This window comes from Tenrec ecaudatus, chromosome 1 (genome assembly GCF_050624435.1).
Source record: "Tenrec ecaudatus isolate mTenEca1 chromosome 1, mTenEca1.hap1, whole genome shotgun sequence".
Taxonomy (NCBI): Eukaryota; Metazoa; Chordata; class Mammalia; order Afrosoricida; family Tenrecidae; genus Tenrec; species Tenrec ecaudatus.
The window spans coordinates 191,522,306-191,543,822 of NC_134530.1; the positions used below are offsets into that span (position 1 = coordinate 191,522,306).

Consider the following 21,517-nt stretch of genomic DNA (forward strand, 5'->3'; position numbering starts at 1 on the left):
CATAAATCAATAGGAAAAAGAAAAAAATTCAGTAAAAAAAATTCAAGAAAAGATATGAACAGGCAATTCAAAGAAATGAAACCCAAATTGCCAATAACGTATTTTTAAAATGCTCAGCCTCTCTAATAAACAAGAAAATGAAAATTTTAATTCAGTTGTTAATTTTGTTTATGGGAAGACCCAGCAGTGCAAAAAAACATCTGATAATGCTAAGTATTGATGAAGATATAAAGATATGAAACTCTCATACTCTGCTTCTAGAAAAGTAAATTGGTAGAATTACTTTAGAGAGTAATTTGCAAATATTTTGCAGTATTGAATAAATGCATACCCCACCATTACCAAACATTTTCATCAGAAATTCAATGGAAGAATCCTGATAAAAAGGAGGAAATGCAGAATAGAATGTTGAAATATCCTGGAACCCAGACTGTCTGGAGTCATAGAGGATAGATAAATCCCTGAAATTATTACCCTGAGATGATCTTTAAACTTTAAATAAAAAATACATTCCTTAAAGTCTTCTTTAAACCAAATGACAGCTTAACAAGTAAAGAATGCCTGCCATCAGCTCTTTTAAGAGCTATCTACTGACAACTTCAATTCAAAATATTGAATAGGAAAATTATGGGCAATAGATTTATATTAATGAGGGAGGTACACTTGGAGGAGTTAGAAAGTTGCCCAATTCAATGAATGTAATCGTTACTGAAATGTACATGTACAAATTGTTGAATTAGTGTATATTCTACACTAATTGTACTAATTTTACAGTGTGCATTCTCAACCCATTTCCCATTGCCATTGAGTCAATTCCAACTCACAGAGCTCTCATGGGTCAGAATAGAGCCGACCCCAGGGCTTCGTGGCTGTTATCTTTATGGAAGCAGATTGCCACATCTTTATCCCGGAGAAGGGCTGGTGGGTTCAAACTTCTGATCTTTGGGTTAGCAGCTGGGTATTTAACCATTGCTGTGCCAGGTCTCTTCATATTATCAACAACAAATATATAATACATTTTAAAAAAGAAAGTACATATACTAATAGATAGCAATTCCATTTCTAAACCTATACCTAGAGAAACTCTTATGCACAAGGAAACTGTCCTTAAAGATGGCCACTGCTTCTTTATTTGCAATAGTGACAAATTGGAAACCACTAACAAGAGTGGATTGTGTGTACTATTTATACAATACTACACAGCAATTAAAATGAATGTACTCGAACCACAGTATCAAATAGGTAATTTTTGAAAACACAATCCACAAACTCTAAACTCACTGCTATCTGGTTGATTCCAACTCAAAGCAACCCTATGCCCCCATAGGACAGCGTAGAACTGTCCCCTATGGTTTTCTGAGCTTGTACTTCTTTACAGGAGTAGAAAGCCTCATCTTTCTCCACAGAGGAGCTGGTGGGTTTGAACTGCTGACATTGTGGTGGGCAGCCCAAAGCATAACCCACCATGCCACCAGAGTTCCTTAAAAACATGATACTGAGCAAAAAGTAAATTCCAGATATGTCTATGTAGATTGCAAAAGACAACCCAAAATTCCAATAGGAAAACACGATAAAGAGTATATGTATACGTAGCATATATGGCTTTTACAATGTACACCAACTTTAGAGAGGTGGTGACATCTTGGTAGCTGGGAGTGAAATGGATTAAATGGAGTATAAAGTAGATTTCAACTGGATTTAAAATAGTTTTATCTCTCTTTTAAAGATCTGAAGAAAAACCATGACTTGGAGGTGAGGTGTTAGTAGAGAGACTATAATGTATTCTTTCAAGAAATTAACATGGAGAAAGGAACAGGAAAGACTTGGTGAGGTGCAAAGGATGATAAGCCATTCCCACAGATTTTTTTTCACTATTATGAAAAATTTTAAACATATAGAGAAGTTGAATGAATTGCTACGGTGAACGCCCATGTACCCACCACCTACATTCTATAAATACAGTCTGCTCTATGTTTGTCATCAGAACTCCTGGTGGCATAGTGGTTATGCATTGGGCTGCTAACTTCAAGGTTACCAGTTTGACAACACCAGCCACTCCTTCAGAGAAAGAAAGGCGTTTTACTCCCATAAAGGGTTACAGTCTCAGAAAACCATAGGAGCCAGTTCTATCCTGTCCTATAGTCACCATGAATCAGAAGCTACCCAAGAGCAGTGAATTTGAGTTTCGTTTATATGCTTATTGTATATTTATCCATCAATTCATATTGTTATTTGAATGCACTTCTAAGTAAGTTGCAGATATCAGTGCACTTCATTGGCTGGGTATTTTTGGTTAGACAGGAAAGATGAATACATAAACTAAGGGAAGAAACAAATATTGTAGAAATGATTTTAAAAAGGAAGAGAGAAAATAATTGTCCAGGTCCTGAAGGGTGTAAGTTGATGCTGGGAAGCTTATTTGGTGGCCTCAACATGGCAAAAACAGTTTGTTGTGACTTCGAATTGAAAGTTGACCAAGTCTAGAAGGGAGTGACAATACTAGGTGTATGCACTAGAGAGGATGGGAGAAGACACATAGGGATTGGAGTCTCTGTAGGGCCAATGGAACTAGAATATAAAGCAATGCATGACTCTAGATTATGTGATTTTTTTCTCCTTCTAATTCTCAGTCATTTAAGAGAAGGAACAGAAGAAGCAGATGATGACAATTAATTCCCTATTTGGAGTCAGCATTTTCATCTCTAACTACAAAGTCAGTAGTTCAAATCCATCAGCTTCTCCTTGGGAGAAAGAGGAGACTGTCTGATTCCATAAAACTTACAGTCTCAGAAACCCAGAGGAGCAATCCCACTCCTTTCTGTAGGATGGCTATGAGATGGAATAGACTTGGGAAAACCAGGGTCTTTGCTACTACTCCATATAGACAGGCAACTTGGCTAAGACCAGCGTCCTTATGAGCTTTGAAAAACTGCATAGCCTTTACCACTTTTCTATGTTTTAAGAGAACAGAGTCGTGATATCAAAAGATGTGTGCCAGGACATTTGAGGTTAGAATATTTGATGCCTGTCACTGTCTCATTGATTGGTGTTGAATTGAAAGGGACATGCTTTCAACTATTCTTTTACCTTCATTAATTCAACAATGTCTCACCTACTGTGCTTGTCTCTAAAAGGCCCCCGAATCATGCTTTCTACTCAGTCCTCGGCCACAATAAGTGAAAGATCAGCACAAAGCGGTTCTATGAGGTGAAGGTTAAAGATGTCCTACATGTCCAACGTATCCAAACTACTGTACCACTCCATCATCGCTAGCACCACCTACTCTCCCACCTTTGGCTTCAGTAAGTCGCTGCAAGGTCTCACAGAACTTAGGAGCTGTACGTAGAGTTAAATGATTTATTAGGAAAGTAACAGGGTGCAACTCAGGATCAGGTTCAACTATGAACTAACAGGAACAATACAGGATGCAGTTCCTTCATCAGGCTCGTTTCCTCTTTCTCACCCTCTGCACTCTCAAAGCTACCCGAGTACGTAAGTCTTGCCACTGCTGGTCGATACCAGTTTCCTGGTCTCTGTTTTCTTAGCCTATTGCTTTTGTTACTACTATACCACTGACCCCTTTTAAATTCTCCTCTCTTACCCACCTCATTAAGGGTACAGATATTTTATTTGCATAGCTCCACCTCCATAAGAGTTCCATGTATCTTATTTGCATTAACAGCAAGCTGTCCAATCTTTTTGGTCGGCAACAAACACCTTATTTGCATAGTCTCACCCAATCATAGTGTCGAAGTCACAAAGCACTACAGAAGAATACCATGCATTATGAAAAAGATATATTCCTAATATTTTTTCTGGGAAATGTACCCATTTCCTTGCTTTAAATCTAGACACTGTCCTTCAAGGTCTGCATTTATCGTGCAAAGTTCTCTAGACGAGAGTGCTCATTCTCATCCTTTGCTTTGTTATGCTGCAGAGGGAAGTGGATGCGAGGGCTGACGTTTGCCTGCCTCCCCATTTCTACTTAAGATCCTCATTGTTTTAACTCTCATGTCCAATTTCATCTGTCTCTTACAGAGTTTTCTCTTCTTGCTCCACCCCTTTGTCACCAACCAATCTCCTGGTCATTTCCCCTCAAAGACTTTGGGGTTTAACTTACAGCTGTTCTTTTGAGCTCAACCCCTACCAGTAGATAGAGGTGTTAACAACTTATTTTCAGTGTCCTCATTTGTGTACTTCCTTAACTCTCACGGCCTTCTCCTTATTTAGTTATCTACTTCCCAGAACTACATTTTGTGGCTCATCATCACTAAGGCATGGCATCTTCACCATACTAAATTCCAATATTCCACTTCCTTATTATCAGCTCCTCCCTAGTTGTCCTACAAAAAACATCTTTCTAAAAACTGAAAGGTAAAATGACTGCCCCCCCCAGTCCTCCCAATTTTCTTATTCTCAATTCAAGCAATCAACCCTGATTAGCAATAAGGAGACATTTCAAGAGGTGCTATGACCAGCATCACATCCGTATCAGAGGCCAGTTTACAAGGGAGATCCTTCAGGTATTTCTGGCCTCACGAGAGTCTTGAATAGGCTCCAGCTTTTACAATTGCCATCTCGACCCCTTTATTGTGTCAGACAACAAGTATCCTTAGAGTAGCCTCCACATATTGATCAATGATGACAATATGGTTCTCAGCGTAAAATGAGCACTGGGGAATCATTTTAAAATCTCTCCGCTAGAAGCTTTTGGCTCTGGGCGTTTGGGTTCCAACTTTGAACAATTCATTTGAGCCACAAAGCTAAGGGAGGGATTATGTTCTTTGTCTAGGCTGAGGTAACTTGGTGTTCCTAAACATACTAGAAGAACACAGAAATGAATGTACTAAAGCTTACCCTCTTCTGAAAGTATGTTAGTGAATAGATGATGGGTGTCATGTATTCCAGGCAGGGTTTGATTACTCCGAATATAGGGTTTTCAGGGTGCTAGAAAGCAGGAGTACAAATGAACCATAAACAATGGTTTAAAAACAATTGGATATTTGCTATTTTTAAAGCAAATCTTAGCATGCTCATCACTAGGAGGGGAAATCAGAACTTGGTTGCCCTTTCTAACACTTAGCTATTTGATCTTCTTTTATTTTGAATTATATGTGGTGAGGTAGGGCACCTTATTATTTCCAGTGCTAGGATCTCCAAAGGGTTTAATTAGGCCCTGCTGTCTGGGGCCACCACATTTCCATCCGAGTGTTTTTATTCTTTTTGCATTCCTGTAGTTGAAGGCTAAGGTGAGGTCATTATTTTGAAGGATTTTTTTGCCATGCAGAAATGACTAGGGGAGGTCTGTTTGTCTCTGACCTGTTCCACAGCTTTCCCCAAACAATAATGTCTTTGGCTGGCACAAACAGTGGCTCTGTCTTAGGGGATGCAAGCCAGGTATAAAAGGGTACTCATAAAACCCAAGAAGATAACTAAGCCTTTCTTTGGCCCCTGACTGGCTAAGATCACCCACTCTTTGTTTTCTACTGACTATCAAATTGCTTGGAGGAGATCAGTGCTCCCCAGCTTACTTCAATCTCAGTTTCCCTGCTTACTGTGGCATTCACTTCCTTTCTACCTGACCTGCTTCCAAACCTGACTCATGTCAGAACTTTGTGTCTTTTCCAGAATGTAACGGAACGAATGGCAGTCGCCCAACCACCGGAGGCTTGTTGTCCTTACTCTCTTGAACAAAAAGCCTGAGAAAGTTAAAAAAAAAAAAAAAAAGGTTTGTTAAATTCAGATCATTTCTAGGGAGTAGGGACTATATCTTCTTTTATTGCACTCGATTCTGCTCCAGCTTCAGCATGCAGGATGCTCTCTTGCTGAGGGACAGACAAGGTTGAAAAGGGGAGCACACTGAGCACCGAGGAACAGCTGAAAGCTACAAAGATAGGGCTGTGCGCATGTATAAATAGAAATGTTGCTGCTACCCTGATGAATCAGACCAGATGTTTCTCTGGTGTCTCTGTTTGGTCCTTTGGTTAAAAAAAAAGTATAATTTTGCTAAAATTATATGTGGGGACAGGAATGTGGCATAAATGTTTTAGGCTTAATAATATGTAAAAGAACAAAAATTACTTTACTATGGAAACCTTTATCAACAAGAAAACATTAAGAGAGGGACAGAAAAGCACAGGGAAAAAATCAGTCTTTGGATGAAATTGGAATGAAATTCAGGAGATCTGAGTTCTAATCTACCCTCTGTACTCATGTGTGTCCCTGGGCAAGTTATGTCATTTTCTGAGGTCTAGATATGTTTATGTTTTAAATAGGGGTGCAGAGAGTAGAGGTGGTTGGATCTTCAGTCTTTTGCAGCCTCATTACATATCTTTGAACCAAGTCAGATTTACTCTTTGTCTTCAGTCTAATTTTTGTTTGCTGGGTTTTAGTTCCATTGACAGATTGATATGTGAAAGACACTAAAGGGCTAAACATGAATTATGAGGTCTCTGTCCTCATGATCCTTATAATCTAGCAGCAAACATGCAGACTTACACCAAGGGTTGTAATGTGATCAGGTTCCAGCAGACAGAGAAGAACAAATGTTTTAGGAACTCAAAGGAGGCTGAGGTTAGGGAAGGCCTGGTGGAGAAGGATTTGATGGAGCCCTGGTGGCATGGTGGGTTATATGTTAGACTGTTAATCACAAGGTTGACAGCTTAAAACCACTCCATGGGAGGAAGATAAGGTTTTCTATTTGCATAAGGATTTATAGTCTTGGAAAAGCACAGGGGCAGTGTTACCTTGTGTCTTATGGTCACTATGCGTTGGGATCGACTCCATAGCAGTGAGTTTGGTTTTTGTGTTCTAGGGTGCCCTGCAAAGAACAAAGTCAGCAGTTCTAAACCATCAGCTGCTCTATTGGAGAAAGATGAGGCTTTATACTCCCATAAAGAGCTACAATCTTGGAAACTCACAGGACCAGTTCTATCTTGTCTGTTATGAGGGCTGTTATGAGTTGGAATCGACTTGATGGCGATGAGTTTGTCTTGAGAGATGGTTAGCAGCCAGATATGGCCTTTTCTCTATTAAGCAGAGAGAAGGAGCAAAGAAGGTGCTAGGTGTATTTGAAGAAGGGAGGTTGGTTGAGCGAGTGCAGGCAGTGAATTGGTTATCAGTGGTGGTTTGGGGTACTGGTGAAGTCCTCTAAAGATCCGTAACCAATCAACCAGTTGCTCTGAGCTGATTCCTCTTCATGGAGACCCTATGTATGTCAGAGTAGAACTATGCCCCATAGGGCTTTCAAGGTTTAATATTTTGGAATTAGATCACCAGGACTTTCTTTCCAGGATACTGTGAGTGGACTTGAAATTACAATTTTTTTAGTTGACAACTGAGTGCATTACTGTTTTTGCTACTCTGGGACTACAGCGCTTGGTAGAGCTGCTTTCTATTCAGTAAGCAGCCAAGACCAAACTAAACCCGTTGCTTCAGAGTTGATTCTGTCACATAGTGATCATGTAAGATAGCGTAGAACTGCCCCCATAGGGTTTCCAAAGCTGAATCTTTATCTCACATCTTTCTCCCAAGGAGGTTGGTGGGTTTCACTTAGCAGGTGAGCACTTTAATCATAGCACCAGCAGGCCTCCTCCAGTAGACAACAGGGAGCTATTTTTGGGACTTGGATTTGACCAGGTCTGAATTGTGCTCGAAGAGAATTCCCTTATAATAGAGTGTAGGATGAACTGTAGGTGGAAAGGCCTCAGGGAAAGGCAGACAGCTAAAAAAAAAAAAATAATGTAAGGAACCTCGTGAAAGTTAATGAGGTCTGAGCTCGGGTTGTGGCCGCTGGAATGAATCGCAGGGGTTGATCTACGCAAAGCAAGGTGGAAGGAGGCTGAGAGAGAAACTAGTCCTTTCACTAAGGTTAAAAGGAAATTGAAGAAGTTTGAAACCCCTGTTTGGGCAGGGGTAAGAAGTAAGGTCACTTTCCCTGTATTGAGTCACCCAAAGAACATAAACTGAGAGTAGAACTCTTTTTTTAAAAAAAACATTTTATTGGGGCTCATACAACTCTTACCACAATCCATACATATACATACATCAATTGTATAAAGCACATCTGTACATTCTTTGCCCTAATCATTTTCTTTTTTTTCTCCTCTTTTCTTTTTTTTACATTTTATTAGGGACTCATACAACTCTTATCACAATCCATACACATACATCCATCAATTGTATAAAGCACATCTACACATTCCCTGCCCCAATCATTCTCAAAGCATTTGCTCTCCACTTAAGCCCTTTGCATCAGGTCCTCTTTTTTTTTCCCCCTTCCTCCCTGCTCCCCCCTCCCTCATGTGCCCTTTATAATTTATACATTGTTATTTTGTCATATCTTGCTCTATCCGGAATCTCCCTCCCACCCCCCCCTTCTCTGCCGTCCATCTCCCAGGGAGGAGGTCACATGTGGATCCTTGTAATCAGTTCCCCGTTTCCAACCCACTCACCCTCCACTCTCCCAGCATCGCCCCTCACACCCTTGGTCCTGAAGGTATCATCCACCCTGGATTCCCTGTGCCTCTAGCCCCCATATGTACCAGTGTACAACCTTTGCCCTATCCAGCCCTGCAAGGTAGAATTCGGATCATGGTAGTTGGGGAGGAAGCATCCAGGATCTAGGGGAAAGTTGTGTTCTTCATCGGTACAACCTCGCACCCTGACTGACCCATCTCCTCTCCTAAACCCCTCTATGAGGGGATCTCCATTGGCCGACACTTGGGCCTTGGGTCTCCACTCTGCACTTCCCCCTTCATTCAATATGGTATACACACACACACACACATATATATCTATTTTTTTATTTTGCATGATGCCTTATACCTGGTCCCTTTGGCACCTCGTGATCGCACTGGCTGGTGTGCTTCTTCCATGTGGGTTTTTTTGCTTCTGAGCTAGATGGCCGCTTGTTCACCTTCAAGCCTTTAAGACCCCAGACACTATCTCTTTCGATAGCTGGGCACCATCAGCTTTCTTCACCACATTTGCTTATGCACCCATTTGTCTTCAGTGATCCTATCATGGAGGTGTGGACGGTAATACTATAAAGGAGATATGGTGGCACAAAGTCGGAAGTTCAAAACCACCTTTTCCAAACCACCAGCAAACTCCCAAGGGAGAAAAACGAGGTGTTCTACTCCTGTAAAGTTAGAGTCTTAAGAGGAAGCCTAGAGAGTCGAAAGGAGGTCGAACATGATAGTGGGACAGGAGGAAAGTAAAAGGAAATAGAGGAAAGAACTAGGAGGCAAAATACATTTATAGAGGTATAAACATAGGCATGTACATATGTAAACATATTAATATTTAATGATAGGGATATAGGTCTATGTACATACATTTATAGGTTAAGTATTAAGGTAGCAACAGAGACTGGGATTTTACTCAAGTCCTCCCTTAATGCATGAACACTTTGTTCTAATAACCTGGCACTCTGTGATGCTTACCTTCCTGACACAATTGCTGAAGACAAAATGGGTGCATGAGCTAATGTGGTGAAGAAAGCTGATGGTGCCTAGCTATTACGATAGCATGTATGGGGTCTTAAAGGCTTGAAGTTAAACAAGCGGCCATCTAGCAGGGAAGTAACAAAGTCCACATGGGGGAAGCACACTAACCTGAGTGATTACGAGGTATTGACGGGATCAGGTACCAAGCATCAGAAGACCCAAAATAAATGACTATTTCGATGCGAACTAGGGGGATCGAAATGGAGATACAAAGTTCATCTGTAGACAATTGGACATCCCTTCACAGAGGGATAACAAGGAAGGGACGAGCCAGTCAGGGTGCAGTATAGCACTGATGAAACACCCAACATTCCTCTAGTTCTTTAATGTTTCTCCTCGCCCCCAATATCATGACCCCAGTTCTGTCTTACAAATCTGGCTAGACCAGAGCATGTACACTGCTACATATAAGAGTTCTCAAACACAGAATCCAGGACAGACAAACCCCTTAGGACCAATAATGAGAGTAGCAATACCATGAAGGTATTGGGAAGCTGGGGGAGGAGGAGAAAGGGTGAATGGATCACAATGATCTATGTACAACCCACCCCCTTCCACCAGGGGGGTGAACAACAGAAACATGGCTGAAGGGAGATAGTGGATGGTGTAAAATATAAAAATAATTTATAAATCATCAAGGGTTCACGAGGGTGGGAGGGTGGGGGAGGGAGGGTAAAAAGAGGAACTGATACCAATAGCTCAAGTAGAAAGAAAATGTTTTGGAAATGATGATGGCAACATAAGTATAAATGTGCTTGATACAATTAATATATGGACTGTTAAAATAATTTTAAGAGCCCCCAATAAAATTATATATATATATATATGAGTTATAGTCTCAGAAACCCACAGGGACACTTCTATCCGGTCCTACAGGGTCACCAGGAGTCAAACTTGAACCCATGGCTGTGAATGTGCTTATTCTTAATGTTAGAAAGGGGCTGGAGATGGGTGTCTCAAAGTCAATATATTATCCAAGTGAGGATTGAAATCCCATCAGTGAACTGATCACCATTGAAGAAGGCGGGAAGAAGACAGAAGATTCTTGGGAAATGTCCAGATTCTGCCAAATAATGGAAGGGGGATGGTTAGTATTACAAAATACAATGAGAAGAGTCCCACATCCCTATATTCAAGGGAAGATTGAAAGGGAAGGGCTGGAGAACTACAGTTTTAAAACTCTATTACCTTTTGGGGAGTTAGCTGTTCAGAGCTGGTGCCTATATATTCCAAAAGGACTGGTAATAAGAAAATAATTAACAGCATTTTGATGAAGGAACATCGTGTGTGTGTGTGTGTGTGTGTGTGTGCGTGCATGCGTTTTGACAGGTGACTAGAGGAGAAAATTGGATACTTACCTGGCCTTCAGGTTGTCATAGCCAAGGAATCAAACTCTCATCTCTCCTTAGTATTGGCAATGTGTGCTCAGAAACCTTTCTTTTGGAAACTCAGATTATCAGCAGTTCTGTTTTCACAGTATTACCTTGGAAATTTCTTGTTTCTCCACCACAGTTCCTCAATGTTTACTCCTCACAGAGCCTGAGGAAGATTCTGAGAGTTAAGAGTTCCAAAGACAATAAAAATGTAGATCACATCTGAAGAGTTTAGAGTGGCAGTTCCAGGGAGTGGGGCAGTCAGAGAAGAGAAGAGAATGAGGGCAAGGGAATGAGACTTTAGCTCTAATGTGGTTCACACTTAGTGTTTGCAAGCTACACTGAAAATTAAGACTTTATCAGGCAAGGATTTATCTGGGATTATACCAGGAAGAGCCTATGGTATAAATCCAAGTAGGATGAACCACTTCCCAGCAATGCAAAATGGTTTATCACTTTGTTTTCTTTCTGTTTTTCTTAAAGGATAATGTTTGAAGTCACTATGAAAGGTTTCCTTCGGATCCCACTTATGTCAGAATAATCCACCTCCTCCTTAAGGAGGTCAAAGGCATTTACACAATCCAGATCCTTAGAGAATTTAAAAAGTCAAGAGACAAGGGATCCAATCTCAGTCTATTAGCTACCTATGTTCATTTAGATAGGCTGTTGAATAGAATCTTCTGCTTCAAAAAAATTCCCCCTTCATTGGCTAGATGGTGATAAAAGAATATTGGTTCTGCTTGTCCCACAGAATTAATGAACTAGGTAAATTTCAGGCATACAATTACTTAGGCAGCTAGAGGGTCACCTGCAGCTAGTATGGGGTCAATATGGGTAGGTCCTAGTATCTGGAGGCTCTGGAAGGAAAAAGTAGGACTTCTGGAAGTTGGCAGAGACGATTTCCTTAGTTCAATAACAGGTGACTGAAGTCTGAAAGTTTGAAAAACACTGGAGTGAATATTTTACACTACTAATGTTGTTTTGAGATAAATTCCTTACATATTGAGCTAGTAAAGAGATGCTGAGATATGTATGTCTGATGCCCATTATTCTCTTGCTCCCTGACTTACATTACCATGACTTCAACAGTAATGTAATATAAATACACATGTTCTAGTACTGCTCAGTGCTGAATTTCAACTCCCCTTGCCCAATTCAACCATGAAGGATTCAATATAGTTTAGACATGGAAGTAAAAAATAAGAACCAGGGTTCTAAGTATTTGAAATGAGCTCTAAGAATGCCAACAAGCAAAATCAGCAGCAGCTCTTAGTTAAACAAAGTTGAATTAACAATGCCATCCAGACATTATAGATGATCTATTCTGGTGGCTGATTCGCCAGGCCATGCCTGGTCCTTAGTTTCCTCATCTGTTGAACAATAGGCCAGATGAGATTATCCTCTTGAATTGAAATAATAATGTTCTAAATTCAGAGTTGGGAGGAAATGACAATACGCCCTTGTCATCACATAAGCCAAACAATAGACCAGGGCACCACAAATCCAGAAAATGAAAATGTGTCCTGGTAGACCAGCATCTTTGTGCAAGTACGGGGGAAATTAAAAAACAAAACAACAAACGCACTAAACAAAACTCCCTTACAAAAGGTGATTTTTTAAAAAGCAACTTGTTATTTAAAGAGGATAAAAGAGGTAAGGAAAAAAATAAATCCTGTTGTAAGGTAAGCAGCCATATTCCAGAAACAATACTGAAGACCTACTGAGTGCCGGCCATGGTTTAAGTTTTTGCTAACAGTCTCTTAGATCGGGTCCTCCCGGGATAGACATAAAAGCAAAGTCAAAGCCATGGACGGAGACAGACTAAAAATAAAACTCAAGTGACATCATTTGAGGAAAAAAGCCAACACGTTGCAAAAAGATCAAAGGCAAAATACATAAATAAATAAGCGGGCTTAGTTAATACCGAACTGTTGAGTATTTTCTATGCATGCACTGCCCGTCCGTCCATCCACACCACACTTAACGAGGCTATTGTAAACGGATGACAAGTCCAGCGTCAGCGCCGACTGGACAGAGAGCGCGGATCCAGTGTGTATTCCACAACCCTAAACCCGCGGCCAACGCTCCTCGCTGGGGAGGAAGGAGGCGTTTCCCCTTGGTGACTGTAAAACAAAGCAGCCTCTCTAACCTCTTCAACCAAGAAAGAAAGAAATGTTGTTCCTTTTCCTCGTCCCCCTCCCCGCCCGCCCCCGCCCCTAAGAAAGAAATGGGAAAAAGGCCTAAAAGGGAAGTTCTCTTTCCCTTTTGAATTTCCCGCCCCCCCCCTCCGCCCCCCATATTCCCCGCCTCCCCACACTGTCTTTCCACTTGAAACAGTAGCTGGAGAGAACGGGACCACGCACTGCCCAGCAGTCGGGAAGAAGGTATTTGGAAAGTAGGCGGGACTGGTCAGATGAATAGTTCGGTATCCGATTTCTCCTGTCTTTGGTGGCAGTTCCTCCTCCGCTTAGTAGCTCATTTGCACACGCGGCTGGGCTCTCGGTCCTCGATTGCTTCAGCCTATCACCCTGGGATGCCGCCTGCCGCCGCGGCAGCCAGGCTTGTGGGATCCGCGGCGAAGCCGGAGCCGGAGCCGCGGCTGGAGCCGTGGCCTGAGAGTTAGGGGGGCGGGCCGGTTCATTTCAGGGGTGAAGGCTAAGAACAAGCGGGCGAGATCTCGGGGACAACGGCTCCACTGGCTGAAGGAACTGACCCTCGGAGCTCCTGAGGAGGTGGCGGCGGGAGCCGGTCTGAGGGGGCGGCCCCTGTCGGCGACGCCCCCAGCCCAGCCCTAGCCGGCCGGCCGCGCTGCCTCCCCAGCCCTAGCCCGACCCGGCGGCAAGAGACGCGGGCGGGGGCCGAGCGGGCGGCTCCGAGGGGCCGCGAGGGCGACCTTTCCCCTCCCCGGTCCTTCCACGTCTGCTCCCGAGAGGGACCCACACCTGAGCCCGGACCACGCTGGATCCGCCTTCCCGCCTGGGTCCCGCCCGCCGGCTGCAGGTGGGCTGCAGCGCCCGGGTCGCGGGCAGCGGGCGGCGGGGAAGGAGGTGAGCGGCGTCGGCGCAGACCGCCGCTCGGGTTTGCCCCGGCCGCTGCGCTCTCCTCCCCTTCGCGCAGGCTGGGCGCCGAGCCTCGCGCCCGCCCCGCCGCCGCCTCGTCCCTCCGGGCACCATGGAGCTCTCCCCTTCGTCGGGAGGAGCCGCGGAGGCGCTGTCCTGGCCGGAGATGTTCCCGGGGCTCGAGTCCGACTCGCCGCTGCCCCCGGAGGAGCTGGACGCGGCTGTTTCAGTCAGCGGGGCCATGGCCGGTGGCATGTTGGATCGGATTCTTCTGGAGTCCGTGTGCCAGCAGCAGAGCTGGGTCCGGGTGTACGGTGAGTACCACCTGCCTTCTTCGAGATGCCTTCATTTCTTGTCTGTGCACGGGTGACATTCGTCCCCTAACGCCAGCTCTGTTCGCGGACCGCTCTGCCCTGGGCTCCGTTTCTCCTTTTTGGCGAGGGTGCGTTTCTGACAACTTTCTCCAGACTAGCACCGGGATAGAGAGGTGTGGTCGTTGGACTTCTTGAGGCACCTGCAGTTGAGGGTGGAATTGAGCAATCCACGCATGATTCTTAGGCGATTACTTCTGAACTAACCGTCAGACCCTCTTTAGGAAGGTGTGACGGGGGTGGGTCTCTTTTCCCCTTGTTGAGTGAGGCCAGGCTGGGAACAAGATAACTCCGAAGAAGCTTAGTAGAGGAGAAGCCACCGAATACAGTGAAAAATAATCAAATAGCCCTTCCCCTCCCCCCAACAAGCCAAACAGACAACTGAAAAATGCCCAAAGCATATCCAAGAGTATTTATTTATTTGATGGTAGCAGCACTAAGCTATAACCTCTTCCTGAACTTTACTTTCCAAAGGCAACCATTCATTCCAAGAAAGGGATGTGTGTGTGTGTGTGTTCAGATTGTTCTGTTATTTCTGGTTCTCATTGTAACGTGACTGGGTTGTCATTCAGCAGACAGAAAGTGATGAACACACTGAAACTTTCCCTTTCTGCATTCCTAGTAACCACCTCTTTAATTAAAGCCGAATGATGAGATTCTATTAGGATAAGCTTCGTGGCAGCACTAAAACCAGGCTGGTTTTGAAAACTCGAGTCCCAAGCATCTATAGCCTCGAGTTGGGGATTGAGCTGCAGCTTTCCAAAATATTGGAATGTCCAAGATGTGTATCACGCGGACACCAAAGACAGTAGTAGTGTAGCCCGAAGGTAAGATGGCAAATGTAAAGTACCTGGGATCAAGCACAATGTGGAGATGTTATCCTGCAGTCCTGTGCCTCTAACTCAATTGTTCTCAACCTGTGGGTCGTGACCTCTTTGGGGGGGGGGGGTTGAACGACCCTTTCACAGGGGTTGCCGGATTCATAACAGTAGCAAAATTATAGTGATGAAGTAGCAACGAAAATGATTTTATGGTTGGGGGGTCACCATAACATGAGGAACTGCATATGAAAGGGTCACGGCATTAGGAAGGTTGAGAACCACTGCTCTAAACCCTTAGTGATGAAGTAGTTCTGTTTTCGTCTTCATCCTTCCTAGCAGGCTATGTGTTTACTGTTAGGACTGATCAACATTTAAAAGCTGCCTTTCTTGGTAGTTCATTTGGTTTCATGACTCCTTGCCCTCACAGCTGAGAAGAGAAAAAGATTGGGAGCTGAGAGGTCTGCGTGCTTGCTCAGTTCTGCCACTACACAGCACTGTGGGCAGATGGGCTCACTTTTTTGCCTTTAGATTCCTTACCTATAAAATGAGTGGATTGGATTAAATCATCTCAGATTGCCCTGAGAGATCTAAAACTCCAGTAATTCTCTTATAACCAGTTATTAAGGATTACTATATGTGCTGCATTATATTTTGGGGGGCCACAGTGACAACTGTTTCTTGTTGCCACTCTCTTGAACCAGGAGAATTAAAGCTGAGAAGTGGGAGATGGTGCTTGGCTTCCAAGTTTAGTCTCAGCAGATGAGATTGTAAATCTTTGTGCCTGATTTTCATCGTTCAGCTAATCCCATTTAACAGATTGCTTGTCACCAAGGATGATGACAATCTGAAAATGAGTCTGAATGAATGTATTATGGTCACAACATTATCCTGTTCTATCCTTTCTACCTTTACACACTGGTTTGGTATATTGTTTTTAGATGTAACTAGAGAGTGGGCCATGCTCCAGTAAGAATGTGTGTGTGTGTGTGTATATATATATATATATATATATATATATATATATATATATGATCATTAAGAACTTCATTCCAAAACTTTGTCATGGTTTTCTAGATCCAGTGTTAACTGTCATTCTTTGCCATTTTATAGCCCATTCCTGGGGCTTCATTTGTGTTTATTAAATAATAATATCCACACACTATGCATTTAGGTGTGCCAAATTACAGACTTTGCACTGAATTGTAACTTTGGGCCGGGGTTGGGGGGATCTTCCCTATCACTTAACCATCAGTTGTTTTTATTTACTGTCAGGACTGCTGCTTTCCTTCCACTAAGGTAGCTCATCCGGGATACTATTCTGTTGCCTTTCGTTTGATGTAACTATTCCTGTGCTGTCTCTCTTGGACTTTTCTGTTTCTTCAGCTGGTATTTAAGTTGCCTTTTGGATGACCCTTTGAAACACTCTGAAGTAAAAATAAAAATGGAGGTAGAGAATCAATGTGGAAGATACTCATTTAACATTTTTTCCTTTCTTGTTTGTTTTTTACTGATTCTCTTGGGACATGTAGGTTCTTCTCATGTGTAGGAGAGTCTGATGAGTATCATCGTCTAAGGGGTTTTAAAGAAGTCTGTAAACTGGGAACCTAAAGTACAAGTATACAGCTAGAACTTGAGATGGCATGGGTTTTCACGCTGGCTTGCCTACAGATGGACTTTCTAACAGTGGGTAAGCTCTCTGAGACTAGGTTTCCACATACAATGAGAAATCTGGAATAGGTGACATCAGCGGTCCCTTTTAGTGTTAAATTTGTGTGAGTCGATGGCCTGCCTACCCTGCTTTCAAATTGCAGCCCAACTCTTGTGGGCCAGGCCAGCAAGCTAGCTTATATTCAAATACCATGATTGTCAGGGAATTCTGGGGAACACTTTTATCAGCAAGTTGTTGAACTGAGTTTTGAAAGAAGGAATGTTGAGGGCAGTTGTATGTTTGTTTGGAATGTTTTCACAAGATATGAAGGTGGGGATGGGCCTTTGCTCAGGTTCAGCTCATGCAGTTTTGAGACCTAACCAAAAATAACCACATGGGTTTTAAAGATAAAGGTGTGAAAAGAGTGCTGGATCAAATACTGCTAGATGATGCTCTAACCACATCCCCTGGGATAGACTTTTGTTTGAAATCAGTGTGCAGACAAACAACCCTCCCCCCCAATATCTTAACAGAAACTTTTAGAAGTAATATCTCACTGGTTTACCTCACCTTTTAAATGGTACTGAGTTTGCAGGTGACTTGATGTTCTGGTTGATACTGCATATATCCAGAGTTTTGCATATTGCTAAGGTTTGGAGAACTTTTTTGGAGTATGCATATTTAAAACACAAGTGCACATCTTGTGGAGACACTACTAAGAGAAAACATTGACACTGTCATGGTCTTCATTTTCTTTTAGTTGTGAAATGTCTCATTTCAGTATCCTCATTGTTTTCGCACGCTGTCAGGACTATGAAATTCTTGAGGCCAGCTAGTCTCTCCTGTTTATCTTTGTATCCCTCCCTTCCCAACTCTGTCACTGTCACTGTGTATCCGACGTCCCTGGCTCAGATGGTTTTAGTGTCTTTCGAATGCTGATCTCTCTGTACTTAGGCCATCTAGCTCTCAACCTGACAGATCCTTTGGGTGGTAGAGTAGCTTAAACAAAGGCATGCCACAAACAGCTAAATATGGATGCAGAATCCAAGAGCATCAAATGCAGAACATTTTTCAGATATTTATAGCCTCAAAGCAAAGTCTATTGGCTGAAAAAGCTCAGCAGCCTAGCAAAAGGAAACGGGAGCGGCATAGCCAGCCTCACTGTCTGTGCTCTCTGGTAAACAATGAGAACATTAAAATTAACTACTTTACCATGAATGGATGGCGGGTGCTGGACACTCTGGCGGAAGTTTAAAATACCAGTGTCCAGGCCTGCCTGCCGTGGAGCTCAGCACCCATAGTACAACAGGTCTCCAGTGTATGCATGCACAAATGTGCTCTTGAATGGCTACAGGGGAATGCAGTTACCACACTAAAAAAATCAATAAGAAATGACTTACTTTCTCAGTTTAAGAGTATCAGCGGACTTAACCTAAAATAATGCAATTAATACAATCAATAATGGCAATGGTACTGCTTACCATGAAGCAACCCCCAGGGGGAAAGACCTGGCAGTCTGCTGCCGTGACAGATGACAGCCCAGGAAGTCCTAGGAGGCAGTTCTGCTCTGTCATACAGGCTTACTGTGAGTGGGAGTCAACTCGATGGCCCATAACGAAGAAGAAGTGAGGATACAGTTCATTGTTTATTGGTGACCAGTAGGAGCCTGCTGGAAATTTTCTGAAAGGCTCGTTCTATTTCAGTAAGCATAAGAAAAATGAAATCAATCGTACTGTTCCAAATTCCATGTAGCTCCAGAAATAGCATGAATTTCTCAGGGTCTGGTTATGAGTTGGTGGTATGGAAGTTTGAATTATGGTCATATGAATTCTCACACTAGGAATTAACACAAAAATGAAATTTATTTTATTACAGTTTTGGAGACTCTCTTAAGTTCAGGAAGAGGTTCATTTCTGTTCTTTTTTTCTCAGTGTATATTAGATGTGACTAACTCACTGGTTTTATACAGAATGTTGCTAGGTAGTTAACTGAATATTTTAGCAAATCATTTATTTTCCCATATCCTACATATTTATACCCATTGGTGTGACTCCTGTTTCTTGTTGGGCTGTACGTGAGTTAAATTGTCCCCATGAAAATTTTTTTGTGCCTTCTAGCCTATTGCTAGAATAAAACTAGTGAATGTACTCAGAATACATCCCCAAATATGTTTTGGCTACCGAAGTACTTTAATTTCCTTACACACTATTAACCAAACCTTCAGAAAAGAGTTTCAATGTGTTAGAAAAATTAGGTTTCTTAAGGCTACATCGCTCTTCTCTTACTAACATTGAGTTCATGCAGACTCATAGTGACCCTGTAGGATAGGGAAGACTGTAACTTTTCCAAGGAGTAGAAAGCCTAGCTTTCTCCCTTAGAGAGGCTGGTGGTTTTGAACTGTCAAACTTAAGATTAAAACCCCCAACTTCTAACCACCATGTCACCAGGTTTCTTAAAGGCTATTTAGGGATCTGATACTGTTGCATTCATTTCCCATGGTCTCCAAATAAATTTGATAGCATTAGCAGTTGACAGTACTTCCTTGAAATAAGAGAACTTCCGAGAATGCCTAGACATATATTGTTTATTTTAAATTACGTATATTGATTTCAAATACCCCTCTTCCCTTATTTGAACTGTTTGTTCTTTTAATGTTCACAGATGACAGTTTTCCTTATATCAGCTTAGTATTTTTCTGGCATCTGTCATGTTGGTTTGTTGCTATTTTGTTCTCAAGGAGTGCAAATATTTTCTGGAGACTGGAACTACCTGTCCACAATCTCTTTTCCATTACCACCTGGGTTTTTAGATTATTTTGGAATTCTTTCCTTTTAGAAAGAGAATGTGGTATGTGCTTGTTTGCAGTAATATAAAGCGTCTGGTGGAGCAGAGTCTAGTAATCAGTCATGTTAATATTTCTGCAATAAACAAATGAATATTCACACTAAGTGGCATAAAGACTATAAATAGCCTCATGTCAAGGCAGGTCAGATCTTACTGCTAGGGGAGTGATGGAAAAAGCCTGCCTTTTTAGAGCTTAGACTTAGGAATTGCAGATAGGGGCTCGAGGAGCTGTTCAAAATTTTTAACATGAATAATGCAGAATTCAACAATGCCTGTCTAATTGAGAGTGGTTTGTGTAGTTATCTTTTTCTGTGGAATCTTTTCCCGAGAATAAAATCCAGTACATTCATTAAAAAAGAAAAAGAAAAGATGTACAGTTTTTTCAAGTGCATTACATCTCTCAGATATGCTACACAGAAAGTAGATGGCATGGAGATTATGGAGTCCGTGGTGTCAAGGCAGGGGTTTCTACAGCTTTGTTTCATTAGAAGGAGGGTGCGGTAAATTGAAGCTGAGGGTTTATGTAATTGTTCTTCACAGTTGCTCTCTTCAGTCACACAAAATGATTTGATCACCTTTTAAGTAGGTGAACCACAAAAAAGCATTCAGCTAATGACTGAGTTAATCCAGAAAAAATTCAACTGTCTGCTCCCGTGTCCCTCCCTATTGGAATTACTTTTAAGTAACTGGAGAGATGTTTGGTCTTGTTAACCAAGAGGAGGAGCTTGAAGTGTGCTGAGGGCACTACTGCAGTTGCTTCACCCTGCCTTGGCAGACAGATGGATAATTGCTCTCTGATGTTTGTAAAACCACCTTGCTTTCCAAAGGCTGTCAAGTACTTCTCAAGACCAAATCCAAACCAAACTCACGGTCATTGAGTCTATTCCAACTCATTGCGCCCCAATAAGGATCAAGTAGAACTGCTCCATATGATTTCCAAGACTGAAACCCTTATGAAGTTGATTGTCTTGTCTTTGTCCTGGGCATGAATCACTGCATCACCTTTATAAATGTAATATAATTTATCTTCTAGTGGGGAGGCAGTAATCAAGAAGTAAATGACATTAGAAAGGAAATAGGCAGCTGAAACACCTGGGAAGTGGTGGTGCAGATGTACTGTTACCTTAAAAAATAACATAAATTGAGTAGTTGAGGGCATTCCAAAACTTCATTTGCCTGTACTGTGATATAGAGCCTCTCATCTTCTGAAGCCTGACAGCAGGGCTCTCTGTTAAATTTACTCCAAAGAGGAAAATTAGGAGACTGACACTGTGGAGAGGAGTCTTGAGCCTTACGTTCCCTGACAGTTAGTTACACTAATTAGTTGTCTGTGTTCACCTTGTCCCTCATTGTCCAGTTTGGAACCTGGTGGCATTCTTGCTCCTCTCATAAGTTGTCTTCAACATTTGCTTAAGCCTTATTAACATTGCATCACTTTCAGCAGGATTTCTGAAATTTCACGCTCTGACCCCTTGATACTGGAAAGCACTACTTGTAGGTAATGTTTGAGAAGATTGAAAATTTAGGAAAATATTGACCATAAATTCAGAAAACAAATTTCAGAAGATACTTTGAAAAGATAACAAAGAGACTTTAAAGTTGCTAGTGACCCTAGGTAGAGTTTCCAAGACTCTAAATCTTTATGGGAGCAGACAGCCTCAGCTTTCGACTGTAGAGCTGGTGGACTTGAATCAGTGACCTTGTGGGTTAGTAGTCTAACATTTACCTAACAGGACCACCAGGGTGCCTTTTAAAGTTTGTAATACTAAATATTTTTCAAAACAACCCTTTACAGTTTCTAATTGAGGAAACTGGCTCAGGAAATGAAGCTTATTCTCCAAACTAGAGGCAAATTCCACAATTTGTCAGAATTGGAGCCCTTAACCTCAGAT

General features: G+C 42.2%; 1 protein-coding gene and 1 long non-coding RNA gene across 5 annotated transcripts in view; one reads left to right on the forward strand and one right to left on the reverse strand.

Moving 5' to 3' along the window:
• Nucleotides 1–8,479: 8,479 nt before the first annotated feature.
• On the reverse strand, nucleotides 8,480–13,029 carry LOC142437234 (uncharacterized). The gene is made up of 4 exons (XR_012782188.1): nucleotides 12,807–13,029; nucleotides 11,691–11,812; nucleotides 10,993–11,048; nucleotides 8,480–10,572 (listed from the first exon to the last, which is right to left on the reverse strand). It is a non-coding gene; the product is annotated as an uncharacterized LOC142437234 (long non-coding RNA).
• A 336-nt stretch (nucleotides 13,030–13,365) lies between these two features.
• The window catches only part of RASAL2 (RAS protein activator like 2), a 389,310-nt gene continuing 381,158 nt past the window's right edge, over nucleotides 13,366–21,517 (forward strand). Inside the window, exon 1 of one of the 4 annotated variants that reach the window (XM_075527831.1) lies at nucleotides 13,366–14,255. In XM_075527831.1, the coding sequence (XP_075383946.1) occupies nucleotides 14,054–14,255 (202 nt within the window). In that variant the 5' untranslated portion in view covers nucleotides 13,366–14,053. The remainder of the gene's footprint in view (nucleotides 14,256–21,517) is intronic. The other 3 variants (XM_075527837.1, XM_075527842.1, XM_075527847.1) reach the window with 3 other exon arrangements.